The sequence below is a fragment of the Limanda limanda genome, chromosome 18 (assembly GCF_963576545.1).
Source record: "Limanda limanda chromosome 18, fLimLim1.1, whole genome shotgun sequence".
In the NCBI taxonomy this organism is placed as follows: Eukaryota; Metazoa; Chordata; class Actinopteri; order Pleuronectiformes; family Pleuronectidae; genus Limanda; species Limanda limanda.
The window spans coordinates 23,134,807-23,158,091 of NC_083653.1; the positions used below are offsets into that span (position 1 = coordinate 23,134,807).

Here is a 23,285-nt window from a genome sequence, read left to right on the forward strand (position 1 = left end):
TCAAAGGTGGAAGAAAGTTTTATTCTCTGACGAGAAACGATTTAACCTTGATGGTCCTGATGGCTTCCAACGTTACTGGCATGACAAGGAGATGCCTCCTGAGATGTTTTCTACGCGGCACAGTGGAGGGGGCGCCATCATGATCTGGGGTGCTTTTTCCTTCAATGGAACAATGGAGCTCCAGGTTGTGCAGGGGCGTCAAACAGCAGCTGGCTATGTGGAGATGTTGCAGCGGGCATCCCTCATGACTGAGGGCCCTCGTCTGTGTGGTAACGACTGGGTTTTTCAGCAGGACAAAGCTCCAATTCACAATGCCCGTCTGACCAAGACTTTTTTCCAGGAGAATAACATCACTCTTTTGGACCATCCTGCGTGTTCCCCTGATCTTAATCCAATTGAGAACATTTGAGGATGGATGGCAAGGGAAGTTTACAAAAATGGACTTCAGTTCCAGACAGTGGATGCCCTTCGTGAAGCCATCTTCACCACTTGGCGCAACATTTGCACTAGCCTTTTGGAAACACTTGCATCAAGCATGCCAAAACGAATTTTTTAAGTGATCAACAATAATGGTGGAGCTACTCATTACTGAGTCAGTTTTTGACACTTTAATTTCTGTTTTAGGAGTTTTTTTTTTTTTTTTTAGCTGTGGTCTTAAACTTTTGATCAGCTGATGAACAGCCTACTTCAGTTAAATTGTTGTTTTCAATAAATTGCCTGCTCACAACTTTTGGGCTCTTGTTCCCATTTCTTCTTTTTGCATTTTGAAACTCTACTTAGAACCTTCCTAAGATTCAACAGTGCAAAATGCGAATTCATGCAATTTTTAAACTGGTCTTAAGATTTTGATCAGGATGTATGTGCTTTGTACATTGACTGATACCAGCTCCAGTAAAGAGATCAGAGACTATATTTCATAACTGCACCTCAAATGAAAGAAAAGAATCTCAAATTCTGTTTGTCCACCACTTTCACACAGAAAACCTTGTAGTCCTTTTGGAACTGAAATGTGAACATGAAAGGTTCCAGTAGGATAGTGGTTTCCTCTTCCTCCTTGCGGTCACATGACCGCAGTTGTTTGAGCATTGGGATGCGATCCTTCCTGTCCATCCCAATGAGACTGGGGAGGGAGAGCCTGCCTGGAAATGCCCACTCTGCTGCCTTAAGAGTGTCTCTTAAAAGATAATCTTTGTCTTTGAAGGGAAAATAAAGAATAAGAATAGTGGTCCATTGGATGATCAAAACAATTTCATCACACTTTCACCACACCACTAAAAGCTTATAAACAAGAGCCCCTTTTACTGAGGGATATCAATAACTACTCAACAAGTTATCATAACAATTATATCTTGCTATGGAACAAGCCTTCAGCATCGCAGACATTATGCTACATATAAAGCTCCCAGTCACCCACATCCCCTTAATTTTTCTGCATTATCCAAAAAGAAAATAGTCTTGTTCATGAAGTAATGTCAAATAATTATAAATATGTATCCTGAAAAGCCTTGTATCAACTATTGAAAATATAATTTCAAATATGTATCTATACATATCTCAGGGAAATCACATTGGTCCTCTTAATATGATAAACAAAGCATACTGTAGATTATTGTAATGTAATTATTATTGAAAAAGAATCCCACAAGAATATACCTTTTGGATGTCTAAAACTCACAGCATGTCACATCAAATCCGCATGAGTTTGATGTATGAATTTAGCATATAGTTTAAAATCAGTTGCAAATAGGTCCATAAGTGTAGTGCTAAGTATGGGTCATCATTGAGCAAACAATTGAGTGCATAGCTTGCTGCCAGCATTACACATTTTCATTATTACAAACAGTAAAAAAGGCCTACTATATTTATACTGAAATCCCAGCATCTTACCATCAAAACAAACACCCCAAGTTTGTTTTTGCGTTGGTAGGCTCTGGCACACGATCAATAGATACTAAAAAAAAATAGACAAGTGGTCTAAAACAGAACTATCACTGCCCAGATGTGATAAAACTCTGCACCTAAAAAACCTGAATTGTTTGGTGCGACAGTCATCTCTCCAGTGATTGCCACAGAGGGGACCTAGAAAGAAAATCTCCCCATCTTGTGGCCTCAGTATCTGTTAATGTTATTTTTTCAAATATCAACAGAAATATCTTGACATACAATTGTCAAACCGACTTTAAAGTTGTGGGATTTATTCTATAAAACTATAGACAGTGTTTAAGGAAATATACAATCTGGCAAATAATAGGATCAGCTATGACCAACTTCATTTTACAGTTGTCACGAACCAGCTCTCGGTTCAGAAATATACTATTAGAGGGAAAAATGGTTGTAAGGCTATCAAGACTGGGTTTATTAAAGCAAACTACTTACAAAAAAAACCCAAATGCAAATAAGTCAGTGAGAATCAGTAATGTAATGCAGTGCATGGATGAGTGGAAGATACACCCTTTTAAACAAACAAAACACAGGAGCACATGGGTGAGCTGAGAGAGAGCGTCGGAAACCAAGCCAGCCAGGTGAACCTCATCTTCCTGACGACCTCCCCTCTGCTGCCACTTCCTGAAAGGGAAAGAGCACAACCAAGACAAGAAGAATAGGAGCAGGGGGGTCGTTACCACAGTTAACAAACAATAACAAAAGCTGAACTAACTGTACTGATGTATGGTGTCCAATGTCCAGGTTCACATTCTTGAAGGAGAATCCAATGCAGACTTGCTGCATTCTCCTGACAAAGGAAAATAAATAGCTAAAATATAGATAATGCAACAACAAATTGATGAATCATTACATTACATTTTACATTTTAGATTTTTCGTTTGCTTACGCTTTTATCCAAAGCGACCTACAATAAGTGCATTCAACCATGAGGGTACAAACCCAGAACAACTATAACCAAGAAAGTAAAATTGTTATTCAAGGTATAGTCGGAAGATGTGAGTTTTTAGTTTGCGGCGGAAGATGTGTAGACTTTCTGCTGTCCATTAAAGAAAAATACCGGCAGGTGTTGCATGGGATTTAAGGAAGATGGTGGAAACCAAGTAGTAATGACATTGCTGCTGGCAGCAAACACACCATCTACTCTCTGTAAAAGATATATTTTGATAATCTAATATTTAAAAAAAAAATATATTGTATATGGCATGGTACTTTCTCAATAACTTTCAGACAGATGTTCAGGATCTCGCAGAATACAGACACATAATAAAGTAAATATAAAGTAAGTGAAACATGGCAATGAAAAAAAAAGTGCATAAAATCAATAAAAATCAACTTGTTCTCTACCATCCGATTCACATTAAAATGAATTACTGCACTGGTCTAATGGGATTGTTAAATTGTAAATTATTCAATTATTTAGTCAGTGCCACCTACTTTCATTGTCAGTGGCCTGTGCAGGAAAGGTGTTGTGTCCAGTCTCAGGTAGGAAGGAAATGGGAAGCACATGTTAAAACGTCTGGACTCCGCCCACATTGAGCACACATCGAATTGCACACTGCAATCAGGGGCTTCTCAAATTGGCAGCAAACAAAACAAGACTAAACTAAAATTTGGTTATTTTCTTAAGTCCGGTTTCTCTTAAGTAGTTTATTAAAAGATGATGTATATTCTTCTTTTTAATGTGAGATTTAGCTTTTCATTTTTTAATCCTGATATTAATTACCTTCTTTGTTCATAATATTTGTTGCATTCTATCAATAAATGCATGTCATTTTCCATTTGTTTGCAATATCGAATGCGATGACAAATTACCTCATTGGCCACTTTCCTCCGCCCACCGCAATGCACACAAAATACACATTTTCAGCTGAAACTCTGACACATCTTTTAACTACTATGTCAAACTTTGAAGAATGCAGCATCTGTACGCCCATTTAAAGGCTCTTTTGAAGCATCTGTGAATATAAATAACTTATGCCGATACTGCTCTATATGGTTTTACACTATTGCACACTTCAGTACCTTCTTGTCTTTATCTTTTAGTTTTGCTGCAGACTGGTGTCTATGGAAGGTATCACAAATTTCCATGGTGGTATCACTGACATTGGAACAGTGGGACTGATGTTATTGTTGTCTAATCCTACCTCTTGTGCTTTAGCATTCCCTATCCACACAAAACTAAAAAAAATCTTGTTTTATTATGCTCCCTATACTCCTGTAATACAGCTTTTGTAAGATGTGAATTATTGTGTCCTTGGAGATTCACCCAATATGTCAACATACTCTTGACTCTTCTGATCCTTATAGGCAACTCCCCCATTCAATTAGCATTGCTGCAATTGGTGATGTTATAAATGCCCACTACAGACCCGGAGAGCCTGAGCTTGTTCCACCTAAAGCTTTTTTAAGTTGGTTTCTGCAGCAGACATGTAAACTATGCATCCATAATCTAGAGCTGCTCTCATTAGAGCCCGATAAATATTTAACAGTGCCGTTCTGCTAGCTCCCCAATCAATTCCTGACATACATCGTAATATATTATTTATCTTTTTGCATTTATTTTTGACATTATTTATATGTGCACTCCAAGTTTTTCATCAAAGTGAACTCCAAGAAATCTGACCACATCAACCTGTTATCGTAGCTGTCCATCTATTTTAATTTGGACTGATTTGTGGCGTTTAGCGAAACATAGGACCTGTGATTTTTCTATTCACATTTTAAAGCCTCACTTGTTTGATCATTCCGCTACTTTATTTATTGCAGTTTGCATTTCATTTTTTATGTACTCCAAGTTACGACCCCTGACCCAGAGTGCTCCATCCTCAGCAATTTTACTATGCTTTGCTCACTCTGATTAAAAATGTCATTCATCATTATATCTGAGAGCATTGGACTACACACACTACCCTATGGGGTTCCATTTTCTAACTGAATATTTGTTCAAATACTCTGAGCCCATTGTAACTCTTATTTTTGCCCAAATAAGATCTTTAACACCCAGTTGTACAATTTGCCCTTTATCTCTAATTCATGAAGTTTAACAATGAGCCCCTATTTCCATAGCATATCATATGATTTTTCAATATCAAAGAACACAGCAATAACCATTTCTTTATTGGTTTGGGCTTTTTTGATTTCTGATTCATACATAAAACAGTCCATTTTCCAATGCCCTTTTCTAAATCCACTTTGATATCCATGGATTGGGCTTTAACTCTCCAGATGATGTGTCAACCTCTCCATAACCATACATTCCATGGTTTTCCCTACCTGTGATGTTAGTCCTATCGGTCTATAACTTGATGGATTTGATGGATCTTTTCCTGGTTTAAGTATTGGAACTATAACTGATTGCTTCCAACTTGTTGGGATTATGCCTGTATCCCAACAAGTGTGCTATCATTCATAAGATCTAACATCCTGTAACATACTTCATCTTTACCTGGACAAGTTTGTTGTGCAGTAGATCTAACTCTCTTGAATTAAAAATGACTGAATGGTATATCCAAGTGCCTCCAGCTTGTTATTCTAATTTATTCTTATTCTTACTTATTAGATTTACCTTGAGCCTCAGTCTACCTTCAAGTTCGGCCTGTATTATTGATTAAAAGGCAAAAACACCTGATGACGCTAAGGTGCAAATGGAATTTATGACACATGACACACGGAGCTTCTCTTTCCACTTCTCAAATCATTATCACATCAAAGTAATTCATATCTCATCAACACATGTTTTTGCCTTGACCCCTTACCCGGAGTCCCTTTGCCTTATCGCCCGCAGATCCAGGGCCGCAGCTGTGGCCTCATCATAGATTACGGTCCGTGGATCCGGTATCAGAGATCGTAATGGTGGGTCCAGTTTTGCCGTATTCTGTATCGTGCTGGCTGATCGTAATAATAATGAAGGATCATTTATCGTTGGCGTCTGATAATGGTGGTGGACCACGACCGAGGGGGCAGCTGATAATGGATCCTAATTGGCGTCAGTGGACAATGACTGTGGACTATGGTGGCATCCGGTCTTGATGGTGGATCATGATCTTGCAGGCTGCTGACCATCGATTATGATTGCAGCAGGACTGCTTGATATATAGTACACTTGACATCTATTGCACTTCTGTCCGTCCTGGGAGAGGGATCCCTCACACGTGGCTCTCTCTGAGGTTTCTACATTCTTTTTACCCTGTTAAATGGGTTTTTAGTAGTTTTAACTTTCTCTTGTCGAGGGTTAAGGACAGAGGATGTAACACCTTGTTAAAACCCTATGAAACAAATTGTAATTTGTGAATATGTGCTACACCAATCAAATGTTATTGATTTATTGATTGATTGAAGTTAACTATTTTTTTTTAAGGTTTTGATTCAGTTTTATGATTTTCCTGCAGTTGATATTTCTCGGTGCCAGTGTCTTTATTTCTATTTTAATCTGATTATTTAATTCTTATGAGATGTGATGTCTGATTGTTACCAACTAATTCATTAATTATTTTTCTGTTTCACTCTGCTGACGTGCTTTTGTATGTTTTTTTTATTCATCCATGAATCAACCAAAGACTGAAGGACTGAAGCTTTGATTGATGATGATGACGTCACACAACTGGATCCATCATCCAACAATCAGATGGCTGGTGTCAACAGAAGGAAGACCTCATATATGGACCAGAATATTTGGTGCCATTCTTCAGGATGGGGAGGAGAGAGACTGGATAACAACATAATTTATTCTTTAATGAGATGATGATGTCAGTACATCCCCTTCAGTTTCCTCAGAGACTACAGCTCAACAGTATTTGATTGTATTTATTCTCTGATTCATTCTCTTACCTTTTACTTAATTTCTGAAGTGTTTAAGGTGGTAGTACATTTTCTAAAACATACCTTTGCTAATTTATTTACCTAAAATTAGTAGATGGATCAACTTCAGCAGTCATAACATTCACAGGTTAGTGTTTACCAATGTTAAATGAGTCCTCATCATAAACAGCTGGAACTGTACAACCTGAAGTTCACCGGGATTAATTGTGACTTCTATAACAAACGTTTACTGATGTTAACACTTTAAAATTATGTACTAGACATACATGATTAAGTGTTTACTTAACCTCTGATATTAATGATTAAACTGTATTAAGTACATTTAACATGGACTACAGATGACTTGCCTAGTTTGTGCTCATTTACCCTTTTCCATATAAACCAAACAGGAAACTTTGGTGAATTAATGTTTTTATGTCATTAAATGTTTTCATAAGACACATAATGAAAGTATCTCATATCTTAACTATCTGTTTTATCGTTTAGAATCATCAGTAGTAAAATAGTTTCTTAGATAACTTTATTGCACATTCAATTACATATAATCCAACAAAAAGTGAAATATTGTTGTGGATGAAGATAAACATGATCTTCAGTGTAGGAAGATTAATATGAATCTTACAGCACTTGATTCAGTCATCTGTTTACTGTAAGAGTAGAGTCCAAACTGGCTTTTCACATTATTAGATGTGAACTTTACCTTGGATGATGGAAGTTAACTGTGTTAGCAGCGAGTTTGGATGCTCGGTTAGACCCAGCTCCTACCTTTTCAGGAGTTTAATGGGATGGTATTTGGTTTCATAAAAAAATCATGAAAGAAGACAAGCCCTTTTGAAGCTATTTGTTTTACTGTAGTATTTTATTTATTTAGCAATCTAAAAAAATGCTTTGGTGCTTTTTTAAAGGATGTGGAGCAATACATTAAATTACTTTCTAACTTTCTAACTAACAAAAAAGCTATCAAAACTTTTAATGTTTTCATATTTTACTATATTTGTATTTAATGTATTGTACACCATTTTATATTCTCTTTACTGCAGTATTTGACCACTTCCTCCTCTATGCTTATACTTATGTTCCATTGCTAATAAAGTTATTTGAAAACAATTCTAACCAGCATGCATTGTGTTAGGACCAGTATGCATCACTTTAAGTCGAGACAAACTCTGCTGGTCACCCTGAATCCTAAGATGAGGGCTTTTGGTAATGACAATATTTGGAGAAGCAGAGGACGAGAACACAGGGGGACCTGAAAGTAAAGTTTAAGGTGGCTAAGGACAAGAATAAGAGAAAGCTGGATTGGAAACTCCACCAGAACAACATGAGAGAGATCTAGAGTGGAATAAGAACAATCACTGGCTTCCATCCAATTGGCATCAGAGGAGTGGAGACCAACGTGGATGGGGCGAACAAACTGAGGGGGCTTTCAGGGTCCAAAGAATGTCTTTTCCTAACCACTATTCCTTGACTCCGATGGAATACGTCACAAGGTCAAGGAAAGATGTGAAGGAGTTCGAATAGAAGAAGCACAGTGAATAGAAAATCCAACTCCACTAACACATAGTATTTTTAAAAAATAAAACCAACTTTATTGAGACAGAAGATACGCACAGACAGTATAGTACCCTGTGCTGTACAATAAAATGTCTTGTTTAAAAAAATTGACATCCTGAGTAAAGATGTTTTGTTCATACAGAGGGAACCTTTAGCAATTAGTAATAAACAGCAAAATAGATTTTATTGAAAATAAAAAACAAAAGAAACAGGACTAAAATATTGAATGAACATAACGTGAGGAACATTTGTGGAGAAAACTTTATACAAGTGTGTGCCTTCCATAATAGGGATTGAAATTGACTTTAATATTTAGTTTTGATGATGATTTTGTGAACTCTAAGTTCAATATGTTTGTTTTTCACTGTGACTCCTGACTGGACAGATGTAACACAGAAGAAATTAGGAGCTCAGACAAATGTGAGGATTTACACCAGTTCTGGATCGGGTGAGGAGAATAAAACAGCTGTTCATTTTAATTCATATTGACGTGGGTGTCCAGGTGCAACTGTGATATTGATTGGTCACTTTAAATGTAGCTACTGCAAAGAATTGTAGGATGACATTTTCCGATTTCCGTTCGTAATGGATGGTCCGGTGTTTCCTTGTCTAAAGAAGATAAGTCTTCCCTTTGTAACACAAATGCTGCTTTCGGAAAATAAAAAGATATCTCTGCAGCAGAATTTAGACATTACGTTGGCATCTGCCTGCTGCACCCCACTTCATATTTCATGTATGAAAGGTTTACTCCCAAACATGCAGATAATCTCCAGAGTTCATGTCTGAAAACTGCTCAATACTTCACACCTCCCCCTCCAGTAACCTATACTGAAAATTGTACTTGCTTGATTCTTGTACCCTCATGGTTGAATGCACTTATTGTAAGTTGCTTTGGATAAAAGCATCAGCTAAATGTAATGTACAGTAATGTAAAGACAGATGAGATGAGGCTTGCACTTACAATATTTTTATTATTTATTTTTACATACCGCTTGTTTTTTATATTCTTTGCGTTTATATTTAATATTCACATTTATTCTGCATGTACCTCTATCCTTAGTTGAAGCAACTATTTTAGATTCTGGCAGTGCTCTGACTAAGGGTGTCTCTTTTGAAATGTTGTTATGAATAAATACATTGACTCACCTATCAATTATATTAAAAAATGTTTCTTCTTACCAATGTTGTAAATAATAAAATTTTGTTGATGTATTCAGCTACACGCGGCAGCTATTGTACTTGTCTGTCACGGGAGAAGGATCCCTCACACATGGCTCAGCTTTTTGTAAGTTTTTCCCCATTACTAGGGCTTTTTTGGTAGGACACCTTGATAAGCCCTACCAGACAATTGTAATTGTCAATAAAATTTGATTGATTGAATCTTATGACTCTGCGCAGGCGTTTCACAAACTGCTCATTACATTATCACCCCCTGTAATTTCATATTTGTCCCTTTGGGGCCATTTAACGTACTGAAATCAAATTGAATATTTAAAGGAAAAGGATTTCTCCGAATGTATAACAAACAAATCAAATTGAAACCAAACTTTATTTAAGGCTAAATAAAATGTTTAACTTGAACATAAATATATAAAGATGCCCATCATACATGTGAAGAGTTTAGAGACACAAAGCAAGCTGCAAGGGAATAGACAAAGAAAAAACAGGTAAATAACGGGACATGTCAACACTGTTAGGTCATAGAGTGAGATCATACTCCGGATTCCAGCTACTTGAATTCATTTTGGCCAGACCACTGGCAGCTACTAGTTCTGCCAACACATACTTGAGTACAGTAAAATATTTAACTGAACAGCTTTGCAATAAAGAGTACACTGGTAAGATGGGTGTCAGTGAGCCGCTGATACAACAATTCAGTTTGTTGCATTTTCTGCATTATATTGTAACGTGTTCTTGACAATATAAAGTGTTACAAATTAACATTGTGATACACATGGAAAACAATATCAAAGTATGCAGCGATACATGTAAACTAGAAAGACCCCATCATTAAAATTGACTGCATTCACTTACATTACATCATTCAAGTGATATTGTGCTCACTCCTGTATATCCAAAAGAATGCAAACACATGTTAGCGATGGAACTAGGTTAGAAAGCTGTGGTCAGGATAATATCAGTGGAATATCCTCCCTACCTCATTAACAGGATACAATACCAGCAAAGGGTTTCGAGGTCATAAACTCGTATGACAAGTGCGGTCACCAATAATTACAATGACCATAAGGAAAGAGGAGAGGAATTTCAACGTCAAGCATTAAATGTTGTATTACATGCTTTCTTAATGTTTATGCTTTAGAAATTTCTAGACCTATTCCTTTCTATCCAAAATGGGAATATGACATTGTATTCATTGTTAAATTGCTTTGCCAAGAACTGGTTCTTATTGACTTTATACGGAATCTGTGTTAATGAATGTAGTATGGGATACTACCTTATTAAAAAGACACTAGGTATGCACTTACTAGTTATAGAACAGAAGGCTGCAAACCCAGAATGGAACTTATCAACCCTTAATGATGAAGGAAACAAACCCATAAGCCAAGAAACAATTGCCTTTTTACAGCCACTGTTTTTTTTGGTAGGGTGAATTAATTCTCACCTAAAAGCCCTCTATTTCTATGTCAATGAGAGGGACTAAAAAAGATTTTTTTAACAAATGGTTAATATGTGTATTGTGATGGCAGGTAAGAATATACAGCATTTTTCCATTTAATATTTACTTCACATGTTTATTCAATTTGAACTTTATTGATATTGATATTTTAACAATTCATCTTGTTGTGAATTTATAGTCTAGGCCTTGCATTACAATAATTTGAGTCATTACAAATCGTTTTTTTTCCATTAATTTCGATATATTTTACACTCTCCTCGGGTCACCACTGGACTGATGCAAATACTTTTGAAGTGTCTCCCTGAAATTTTCAAACTTGAGTAACTGTACCTACAAGATAGCTTTGTAAAATCTACCCTTCTTTTCTCATATAAGGCCTCCCTAGCAATACCCACCACTCCCTTCATTAAATATCTCCAAAAATGCTACACATTATTCCTCATCACTCCCCCACTACATAGCATAGCTAACAAGTCTGCTGACCTTTAAGACCTAATCATTGCCACAATCCAAGGCTAAATACCCTAATCCCACCACCCCAGAACCAAGAGAAAGAAGAAAAAACAGACACCTCCTGTGTATTTTCCCGTGTCCCTCACTGGGGTCTTTTTGGAATTCTTTGATTCAGTTCTTAGAGAGGAATTTTCCCAACCATTCCATTACCTTTATATACCAAAAACCTTTGTTGAGCCTCTAGTAGGAACAGTCAGTCACGGGAGGCTTTGAAGATGTTTCCTCTGAAGGGGTCTCACTGGAGATCCCAGTATTTCCATTCTCTGCTGCACTGCTCAGTGATATCTTCTCCAGAGCTGCAGAGTGGACACAGATTTGTAAGTACATGGACAAGAAGCATCTCTCATAACGATAAAACAGTTACATAATGGTGTCTAGGCTCGTTTTAATCAGAAGCTTGAGGTGGAGAGGAGGTATGGTTCCATTACACTGTTTCAATGAATGTTATATTGTACTTGTAGTTTCTTATTGGTAACAGAGCTTCCTAGCCTAACCTTGGTTAAATTAAAACAAACCATGCACTGAGTGAAGCTTCCAAAGAATTTAGTTGGGCACAATTTTAAACTTTTGTTGCTGTTGTACGAGATGCCTCTTTTTCCTCTCAACCTGTTTGTCATTATTCATAAAAAAGGGAATGAGATACAGTCTATTCCTATTTTTGGTAAGTTAAAAAAAAAAATAGATGTATGCATAACTGGCATGAAAGGAGACATATTATGCCTGTACAGAAAATCCGGTACCGGAAATCCGTTTATACTCAGTGGGCGTGACACTTCCAACATGCGCTGAAAGCAGTTAATCATCACAAGAGACTGGTAGGCCAGCTGGCAAATCAGATCAGACTGTTTTTTTTTGCGGGAGGAGGCAGGAGCTAAAACCAAGCGTCAGAGGAGCTGCACCAATTAACTAGTATAAGGAAACTGACGCATTTTCTGAACATTAGAGCAATCAAACCTTTTCAAGTAGAATCCCAAATTCAAGTTATGAACCTGAAAATATTTATCTTTTAAAACACAAGACTGAATGCTGATGATGCAATTTGACAGCCACTCAAACTGTCCAATGAATACCTACCTATCAAACTGTTTAACTCAAGGTTAGATGCATAACCCAAGTTCTTCTTCTTTCACCTGGCATAAACAAGGCGGTTGGACAAAAACAACCTCTTCTCATCCGCCCAAGCAAAAATGGTTGTCTGGGGAGGTATTTCACTCATATTGCTTTAAGACACGTTCTATGTCTCCTATGGTATGTAGTAGCTCCCGTATTGCCAAAGAAGCATATCTAGCATCCAGCAACAATCAGGAGAGATGCTCTGCTCCTGTTAGGACTTTCCAAGACTGAGATTCCTATCATAGAGAAGAGAACAAAGGTATGAGGCAGCATAGATGCCCTAAAGATTAACTCACCTAATTAAGTCCAAGAATATGGCCCCCATATGGCTTTTGTTTAGTCTTGCGCACGAAAAAACTAAGTCTGGGCATATGATACCAGTGCACAGAATAGTATATGTGAGCACTCGCTCTCAAGTATTTCTGACATGATCTGACTGAATCGATTAATAACTAAACACTTAATCGTAAGTTTGTCATAGTATAACTATAAATAAAACTTTATAAGCTGTGTTATCAAATGTGTTTTGTGGTTCCAGGAAATTTTATTTGGTGGAAAAGGGGGCAAAATGGCTCTTTTGATAGTAAAGGTTTCCAACCCCTTACCTAACCTGACGTGGTAAATGATAAATGGATTTGTATTTATATAGCGTTTTTCTAGTCTGATGACCACTCAAAGTGCTTTACAGTACAGTTTCACACTCACCCATTCACACACACATTCATACAGTGAATCTACTTGCAGCACTTTGTTATTCTTTGGGGGGGACACTTCGGCATGCAGATGGTTCAGATTGGGGATCGAACCGCCGACCTTCAGGTTGGAGGACGACCACTCTACCCCTCAGCCACAGCCGCCCACAACTCGATTTCAGCCACATGATTGTTTCAGCATAGCGCTCTTCTCATTATCATTGGCTGTTCTGGTTGTCTGTCAAAACATGGATGGAATGAGCTTTATCAATGTTATAATCGATTGCCCAGCCTTATTTCAGGTGTGTCTTCATTTGTGTTTCTAATCTCATGTGTATTTAAACATTTCACATATCACAGGTCTGATGACCAGCCAAAGCGCTTTACAGAACAGTTTTGCCATCCACCCATTTACACACATTCATACACTGCATCTACAGTTGCAATCAGAAATATTCAACCCTCCAGATTTTAAGGATTTATCAATTAAAGTTTTTTCAAGGAGCAAGATTCTGCTTTAGATGACCTGTGTTGGGGAAGGCCCAGTGATCTGACTTAGAACAAAGAGTCGTAAAACTTGAGACGTGCCTAGGGAGACCCCTCACATGAAAATCCAGCATGGAGCTCTTATCTCCATGTGGCAACAGATCACTTCCTGGGTCCCCCACTGTAAACCGCTCCCTGAGACTTGACTTCTGACCTTTCTATTGGCCGGAGGGCCACACTGACCCCTGACCCCTCCTCCAGGGGGCTGGTACCTCCCAGGTACTACAAAAGGTGCTGACCTCCCAGAAATCATTCTCTTTTTCACTCCAGCACTGACGTTCCAGTTAGGCCTCCTCCGGTCTGACCCAAGGTTCCAGTCGCTAAAGGAGGCGACTAACACTCTCTTTGTCCTCAGATGCTCAGGTCGTATCCAGACCCTCCAGGGGCCTAAACACACGACTCAGTAACCTAGGAGGCGATTAGACGTTTGTTTAATTCAATTTATTTGATTTGATTTGATTTCTTCTTTTAGCTCAGTAAAAGTTTTATTTTGAAAGACTTTTGCTGTTTTAACTTGAAAAGACAAAACAGGAATCTCACTCGGGACGAGTGAGACACGGACTTTTTATTCTTTTTCCACGCGATCTTCAACCGGCTCCACGCAGCCGCACATCCCTGCAGAAGAAGACCAAGCTTCATCCCGTCACGGAGCATGACTGATCCGCTCCGGTCCGGCCCAGCTGCGGTGCTCACGGGAGCTCGCCTGAGAGGCCAAGACATTGTTCACTGGACTTCCGGGAGACTCGCGCGGAACGTGCACGCACCCCATGAAACCACGGTCACAGTAAGAGAGGCTTAAACTGTCTGGGCAGATGTTAGTTTAATACGTAGCGCATTGTTTTGATACTTGAATTTATTTTGTTTGTGGAACCTCCGTGTTTCTCCATTGTTTTAGCCGGCCACTACTCCCGGTTTCCGGTTTGATGGCAATGTTTTGTGTTACAGTGAATAGGGCCGCGAGAAGCGCCTCTGCCCGCACTGTTAACGTCTGTGTGAGTCTGCAGTGATTTCACCGATCAGAACCTCGGCCCACAACGTTCGCTTGAGGGCTGAGGGGTGAACCACTGTTAACTCATCTCAGGCGTATTTTTAAGAGTTCGTTCTCTTCCTTCTCTCTCTCTCTCTCTCCTTCTAAACCGACCTATACACACTTCCGATCTGTATTTAGAATACAGTTCATGTAACATAGTTAAATCTATATTCAGAGAGGCTGAACACATCTGGAAACCATTCGGCCCCCCAAAGCTAAGCAGAGATAAGAATTCTCTTTGTCTGAAATTTCCTTTGTGTAATTCATCTGGCGACCACCATTGTGAGTTCAGGCCACATGGTCATTAACATATTCTCCATTTTGGATAACGTTAAGTTAAACCACCATCTTGAGTCTATTATTGCCACGCCTTCTCTCCCTCTCTCCTCCCATTCTGGCTCTAAATTCATAACGGCTCCGCCATCTTGTTTTGTAGTCAATCCGCCATTTTGAGAGTTTTTAGGCCTTGATTCCACGAATCATGATCGGCCTCCATCTTAGATGTGATGTCACTACGTGACTGCGTCATCGCCACGCCCCTTCTTTTTCTCTCTCTCTCGCACACACACACACACACACAAACACATTGATAGACACAGACAGATACACACACACAGAGACACATAGATGGACCAGAGGTTAAATGCGTGTTCTAAATTGTGATAAGCTGCTGTTGTTATCTTTGAAATATGGGAGTTTGTTAAAATGATAAATCATTAAATAACACTAACTTTATTTCACATACACACACATACACAGAGAGACACTTTGACACAGACACACACACACAGGGACAGACATACATAGGTAGACCGCAGGTTTTACATGTATTTTCTGAATTGTGATAAGTGCTGCTGCTGTGTTTATCTTTGAAATATTGGAGCTTGTTAAAATGATGAATCATTGAATAACATTATAACTTTATTTCCCCTTTTTAATAAATACTTTTGTAATTAAAGTATCTGTAGTCTGTGATTATTTGTGCATAAGTGTGTGAATACAGCTGGATTATGATTGCCTGTGCTCGAACTTAGAAGCCTTCACTGTTTATTAAGTAATCGTTAATATTAAAATATTGACATTATTAATTTGACATTTATCATTATGAGACTGATAATTATAGCTTGATATCGTTGGTCCCTGGAAACCAGGGTGGTGCCCCTCTACGATAAGTTATGGCCTTATCATTTTTAATTATTTTTAATAAATAATCTTTTATTATTTTAATAATCATATTTCATGATTATTAATAATTAGCCAATGTCAAGTCTACTCCTATTGCACAACACCTGTATGTGCAGCACTTTCTTATAGATCAATCAGCCATCAGGAGAAATTTGGGATTCAATGGGCCTTATTTACTAACAGTGCGTATGCACAGAACTGTGCTTAAACTGTGTGTATGAATGTCTGATTCACAAATCTGGGATTCATCAATATGCTCTTACATATATTTGTTTGTACTCTGCAAACAAATTTAGAACTTTCTCAAGTCCAGACTGTCCTGGAAAATAAAACGCACACCCTTTTGACTAAATGCATAGTATATTAAAACTCCATTTATTTATCTTTGTATAGGAGTGTGTGTGTGTGTGTGTGTGTTTTCGTCTCTGTCCCTCTTCAGACGGACTGATAATCACATGTATTCAGTTATTAATAGATAATGTGGGATCATGACTCTGGATCGTTCCCGTCACTTAACCCTGATATCCTGACTGTTTGCGTCACGTTACGTCTTGTGTTGTGTAGCAGGTTTAAACATGTGTCTCAAACTCCAGAGCGACTCAAATAACAAAAAGTATACATCAGTCCTGTACGTCCCCTTTCTAACTTGTGATCAGTGTTTATTGTTGAAGTGTAAAGTGAGCGCAGGTCAGAGGGGGAGTGACGAGGATGCAGACTCCAACAGAGACACAGGATGACTGGACCTTTAATGTGCGACTGATCCTGAAGAATCTAAAACAAATGTCCACAGCTTCAGCGCTCAGCTCTGTGCAGGAGACAGCATTCAGCGCTTCAGTTATTGCAGCCCAGGTAAAATTTTTCTCAAACATTCTCATTCCGGAGGACAAGCTACAGAAAATTGTCGTTTGTGTCTTCCATTACAAACGCCTTAAATATGCGTTTGTGAAATTATTCAGTTTTTTACCTTTTGGGACCATATCTCATAACTTCAACTCTCTTTGTGACAAATGGATGTCCTTATATGGAGAAATGGAGGCGTGGCAGTATGCTAATTGCAGAGAGCGGACACGCGCCTATCGATTTAGAATGATTCTGATTCAAACATGCGCATGGTGGTGAGAACAAAATTGGCTGGTGCACACGTGTCATGAATCCGGAAGCAATTTCTGCGCACGTTAGTAAATGAGGCCCAATATCTTGCCTAAGGACAGTTCGGTGGAATAGGAGACACAATGATGTGTCTCCCATTGCGTAAACACAGCTGTATTACTACGGCTAAAATCACCGGTCTATAGTTACAACACCCACACATCCCAACCCCTACTCTCTGGTGCTTAATGATTCTGTGTTCTGTTTGAGCTCACCCTCGTAGTTATATAGCAGCGATGTCTTCTCTCTCTCCCTCTTGCTTCGGTAATTACACATCTGACCACGGGGGGCAGTGTTTGAAAAAAACGCCACAGACCTACTCAGTTACCTGCGAGTTACCGTGTATTTCCATTTCCAAAGTAAACATGAAGAAGTCACGGCGAAGTGTAGCTTGGGACCATTTTGAGTTAAAAAATGACTTGGTTCACTGCAAACACTGCAAAGCTGTGTTTAAGTACAACTCGGCCACGACTCAAATGATTAGCACTTGAAGAAGGCAAATCCAACCCTGGTTAATGGCGGCGCATCCTGCTCTCGGTCTCACTCTCAACCTAGCATCCACTCGGTGTAAGCAAGGAGGAGCTGCGATGCACAACGAGCAGAGAAAATTACCCAACAGGTGGAAAGTGAATGGAATAAGGTTCCCCAGGCTAGCCAAGTTAGCACGGAGCTACCTGTGTATCACGGCGACGTCAGTCCCCTCAGAGCGGGTTTTTTCGGCGGCTGGACCACGGTCACCAGGCTGCGTTCGCGTCTGTCCCCAGAGCATGTTTACATGCTCATCTTTCTCAACAAAAATCAGTAGGCTGGTGCTGAAGTTGTATGTGAGTTACTAGTTATTTTTATGAAGCTTTCTCGACTCTGTGCCTTGTTTGATTTGAGTTACATTTGGCAAAACCTGTCAGACCTAAGTATTATATATTTGTGGTTAAGTTATTGTTTAACATGATTGTTTTTTATATTATTATTATTTTATTTTGGAGAAAAAAAAAAAAAAAACGAGGGTCAGTTGTGTTTAGTAGCACCGGCTACGGCAGCGCATATTTTGTTCATCTTGTAATAAAGATCTGAATGAGGAAACACGCTTTGTTTTTTTTATTTTCAGTGCATTTTAATACAGCCTATAAATAGTGAATTTTTGAATATAAAAATATTAATGATTAATCGAAAATTCGCCGTTAATTCTCCCGACGATCGATTAAGACAATTTAATCGAATGTCCATCCCCAGTACATGTAATAAATGTAGTGTGTAGGTAGCGATGGAGGCAAGGCTTAGCGACTTAGAAGCTCGGCTCTGCAGCTTAGAACCCCCGTGAGCTGTAGTTAGCCGGCCCGCGCTAGCCGCTGCGGAGGAAGGACGGCTGGGTGATGGTCTGGAGGGGGCATAGTACCACCCTTAAAAAGCCCACGATTAAAGACCCACCAGCTCACGTTTCAAATAGATTCTCTCCACTCAGTGACGCACCAGCTGAGAAACAAACTCTGGTTATTGGCGACGTTCTGAGAAACGTGAGTTTAGCGACACCAGCGACTATAGTCAATTGCATCCCGGGGGCCGGAGCTGGCGACATCGAATCCAAACTGAAGCTGCTGGCTAAAACTAAAAGTAAATACAGTAAAATAGTAATTCACGTCGGCAGCAACGACTCCCGGCTACATATGTCGGAGGTCACTAAAGTTAATGTTGAGTCGGTGTATGCTTTTGCAAAAACGATGTCGGACACAGTAATTTTCTCTGGCCCTCTCCCTAACAAAACAGGTGATGACATGTTTACTCGTATGTTGCCTTTTAACGGCTGGCTGTTTAGATGGTGTCCTGTAAATGGTGTGGGCTTTGTACTGTAGATAATTGGCAAACTTTTTGGAGGAAACCTGTTCTTGTTAGGAGAGACGGCATTCATCCCACTTGGGATGGAGCAGCTCTCTTATCTAGGAATATTACTCAGTCTATCACATGACAACCCAGAGTTGGGTCCAGGAAGCAGAGCAGCAGTGCTAAACACTTATCTGCACTCGCTCTGGATCAGTCACACAACCCCATAGAGATTGTGTCTGTCCACTGTAGGGCTGAACGATTAATTGCATTTGCAATAAAATCGCGATATGATAAAACGCGATTTCCTAATCGCAACGTGCGCGATTATAACGTGCGAACGAGAGTAGGGCACCGGGTTGCTGTCCTCACCCGCAGCCAGAATGCCGCGGGACAACAAAACTCCGCTGATCCAGAAGATAGCGAAGCAGGCCTCCGTAACCTACGGGGGCCTCAAGTCTTCGAAGTGGCGGAAACATAGAGCGAGCTCATCTCGCTGGTGACGGGGTGCCGGCGGCGGACCAGAAAATCGCTCCCCGGAAAAGCAGGCCGAGCTACGGGGCGGCGGGGCTCCAGAGCCCCCCGGTCACCTACATGCACATCTGCGAGACGGAGGTGTTCAGCATGGGGGTGTTCCTGCTGAGGCCCGGCGCCTCCGTACCGCTGCATGACCACCCAGACATGAACGGGATGCGCAAGGTCTTTACATCGCCTCATGTCTGCTGTGTTGTGTCTCCACACACACTCCGTCTGTTAGGTGACTTGTGTTCGAAAGGGTTAAAAATCTAAGTCTGAGGAGTGGGACCATTTCATTAGCTTCAGGAAACTGTTCATACATGCAGTTGTACTGTTTGACTTTGTGGCCTGTGCATTACTCCGTTTTTTTATTTATAACTTTATTTACTTTGATTTTACTAAATATTCTCATAGTATAGTACAGGCAAATTCTATGTTTCAGTTGTGTGAAATGCTACTGACTTGGGAGCAGTAAGACACCTATAATTTTAAAGAATATTTTACACTAAATGTATCTAATATTGTGTTGGTCATATTTAAATCTTTCATTACGTTTTGTTGGGGAAAAAAAGAGGATCAAATAAAAAAATTGCATATTAAATCGCAATCGCAATATTGGGGGAAAAAAATCACAAGTGGATTATTTTCCCTAATCGTTCAGCCCTAGTTCACTGTCCGATTAAATAATTGAAATAAACAATAGCAGAGCGAGAACTCCACACAATAATCTAATACAAATTAACACAACCTCTAAAGCAACGCAGGAAACTAAGACTTTGAAATGTGGTCTTTTAAACATTAGATAATTTGCTGTAGTTTAACGTGCTCCAGGGTCTTACACTGAATTTTCAACGGAATTCCCTGAGTTCTTATCAAACCTAGTCCTAAAGACCGATCAAATTATTATTGTTGGTGACTTTAATATTCATGTTAACAATAATAAAGATAGCCTTAGCGTAGCATTTTTTTCGATACTAGACTCAATTGGTGTCAGTCAGTGTGTACACCAACTACTCATTGTTGTAATCACACACTTGACCTTGTATTATCGTACGGTGTCGGAATTGAACATTAAACAGTACTTCCGCGCAATCCAATTCTATCAGACCATATTTTAATAACCTTCGATTTTTCATTATCTGAATATTCGCCACTAATAAAAAACTAATTTTCTAGATGTCTACCTGATAGTGCTGTAGCTAAATTTAAGGAAATAATACCGAATGTAAACCGATGATATAGACAATAAATTCTTTAAAAACCCGAGCTCCATTGAGAGGGACCACCTCGTTGATAGCTCTGCAGACTCATTACGATTAACATTAGACTCAATAGCGTCTCTAAAAAAGAAACATGTCAAACATAGTAAATTAGCTCCGTGGTATAATTCCAAGACACATGAGTTAAAACAAGTATCAAGACAACTAAAAAGGAAGTGGCGCTCCAGCAACCGTGTTGAAAATCTCCTAGACCGGAAGAGTAGTGTTAAAGAATATAAAAGGCTCTCCACAAAGCAAGAGCTGCCTACTATTCAAAACTAATAGAAGACAATAAAAACAACCCCAGGTTTCTCTTCAGCACTGTAGCCAGGCTGAGAGTCAAATATCGTGCGAACTGTAAGGGAAATATAGCAGTTGACCATAATAATCATGTATTTCCCGTCTGTTTGATCATAATAGAATCTGTAGACACAGTAACCTGATTTTCTCTATGACAATGTAACCCTTATCATGCTGCCTCCTGAACTATTGAATGTGTATTCATCTGACTGTTCTCTTTCAACTGCTGCTCTTCCTGTAGACACTGAATGTATATTGGCCTAACTGCTGTAGACCTGTAACCTAATTTCCTCTAGACAATGTCTCTTTGATCATGTGTTTCCTGTAGCCACTAAATGCATATTGCCTTGATTGCCCTCGACTAGACATTGTTGTATTCGTGTGATCAAAGGATCTCAACCTTCCTGTTTAACAGCCCCCTCCAGAGTGGGAGGGTTTAGCCTGTACGTATAAAAGAACTGAACTATATTCTATCTGGGTGCATATTACAACTAACCCTGTGGTATGCACCATGCTCGTGCATTAAAGGTGACGATACTGTGAGAGTTTTTGAGACTCGTTTCTTCGTTGGTAGTGGGATTGTGGAAATTGCCACGACAGAACCCAGTATTCCTCAATCCCTAAACAGCAATATCTTTATGACCTTTTTTAAGGATTAAATTCTAACTATTCGAAATAAAATCAACCACCTCCTGCTCTCAATTGGCACTAATACCCTCCCAACAACAGAGATCTCAGAAACGGCTGAGAATCCTACCCCTTATTTAGACAGCTTCTCTCTGATCACCCTTGATCAGCTGACCAAAATAATCTCAGGTTCCAAACCAACAACCTATCTTCGTATCTTAGATCCGATTCAAACAAAATTACTTAAAGAAATTCTGCCCCTAATTGATAGTTCGTTACTTAATACAATCAATCTGTCATTATCATCAGGTTAAGTTCCACAGTCCTTAAAAATAGCAGTAATCAAACCCCTTCTCAAAAAACCCACCCTAGACCCAGAGGTTTTAGCCAATTACAGACCAATATCTAATCTCCCCTTCCTGTCTAAAATCTTAGAAAAAGTTGTAGCCAATCAGCTGTGTGAGAAAAAAATATATACGTATATGAAGACTTTCAGTCTGGGTTCAGAGCCAATCACAGCACAGAGACAGCCTTGGCATAAGTCACTTATGACCTTCTAATAGCTTCAGATCAGGGATCTGTATCTGTCCTCGTTCTGTTAGATCTCAGTGCAGCATTCGACACAATTGACCATCACATTTTATTACAGATTTTATTATCGCTCCCACTTCGTGCAAATTAATGATGAGTGCACACCAAAGTTAACCATTGTAAATGGTAAATGGATTTGTATTTATATAGCGCTTTTCTAGTCTGATGAAGACCACTCAAAGCGCTTTACAGTACAGTTTCACATTCACCCATTCACACACACATTCATACAGTGCATCTACTTGCAGCACTTTGTTATTCTATGGGGGGCTTTTTGAGGGTTCAGCATCTTGCCCAAGGACACTTCGGCATGCAGATGGTTCAGACTGGGGATCGAACCGCCGACCTTCAGGTTGGAGGACGACCACTCTACCCCTCAGCCACAGCCGCCCATTGTGTTCCACAGGGCTCTGTGCTCGGCCCAATTTTATTCTCACTATATTTGCTTCAACTAGGAAATTATCAGGACACACTCTGTAAATGTCCACTGCTATGCGGATGACACCCAGTTATACTTGTCTGAACCTGAACAAGGTAATCAATTAACTAAACTTCGAGCATGTCTCAAGGACATAAAAACCTGAATGACCCGCAATTTCCTCTTATTAAACTCAGATAAAACAGAGGTTATAATACTTGGCCCTAAACACCTTAGAGATACATTATCTAATGATATAGCTGCGCTAGACGACATTGCCCTTGCTTCCAATGATACAGTCAGGAACATGGGAGTGATCTTTGATTCTGATTTGTCCTTTAATTCTTACTTTAAACTAATTTCTAGGATGGCCTTTTTCCACTTGGGCAATATCTCAAAAATCAGACATGTCTTTTCGCAAAAAGATGCAGAAAAACTAGTCCACGCCTTTGTTATATCCAGGCTGGACTATTGTAATTCATTATTATCCGGCTCCAGCAGTAAGTCGTGAAAAACTCTGCAGCTTGTCCAAAATGCCGCAGCACGTGTCCTGACAAGAACCAAGACAAGAGAGCAC

At 39.3% G+C, this 23,285-nt stretch overlaps 1 protein-coding gene across 3 annotated transcripts in view; it reads right to left on the bottom strand.

The window, feature by feature from the left end:
• Positions 1 to 9,846: 9,846 nt before the first annotated feature.
• The window catches only part of gopc (golgi-associated PDZ and coiled-coil motif containing), a 29,034-nt gene continuing 15,595 nt past the window's right edge, over positions 9,847 to 23,285 (bottom strand). For all 3 annotated transcript variants that reach the window (XM_061091241.1, XM_061091242.1, XM_061091240.1), the window contains one exon: positions 9,847 to 11,763. In XM_061091241.1, the coding sequence (XP_060947224.1) occupies positions 11,648 to 11,763 (116 nt within the window). In that variant the 3' untranslated portion in view covers positions 9,847 to 11,647. The remainder of the gene's footprint in view (positions 11,764 to 23,285) is intronic.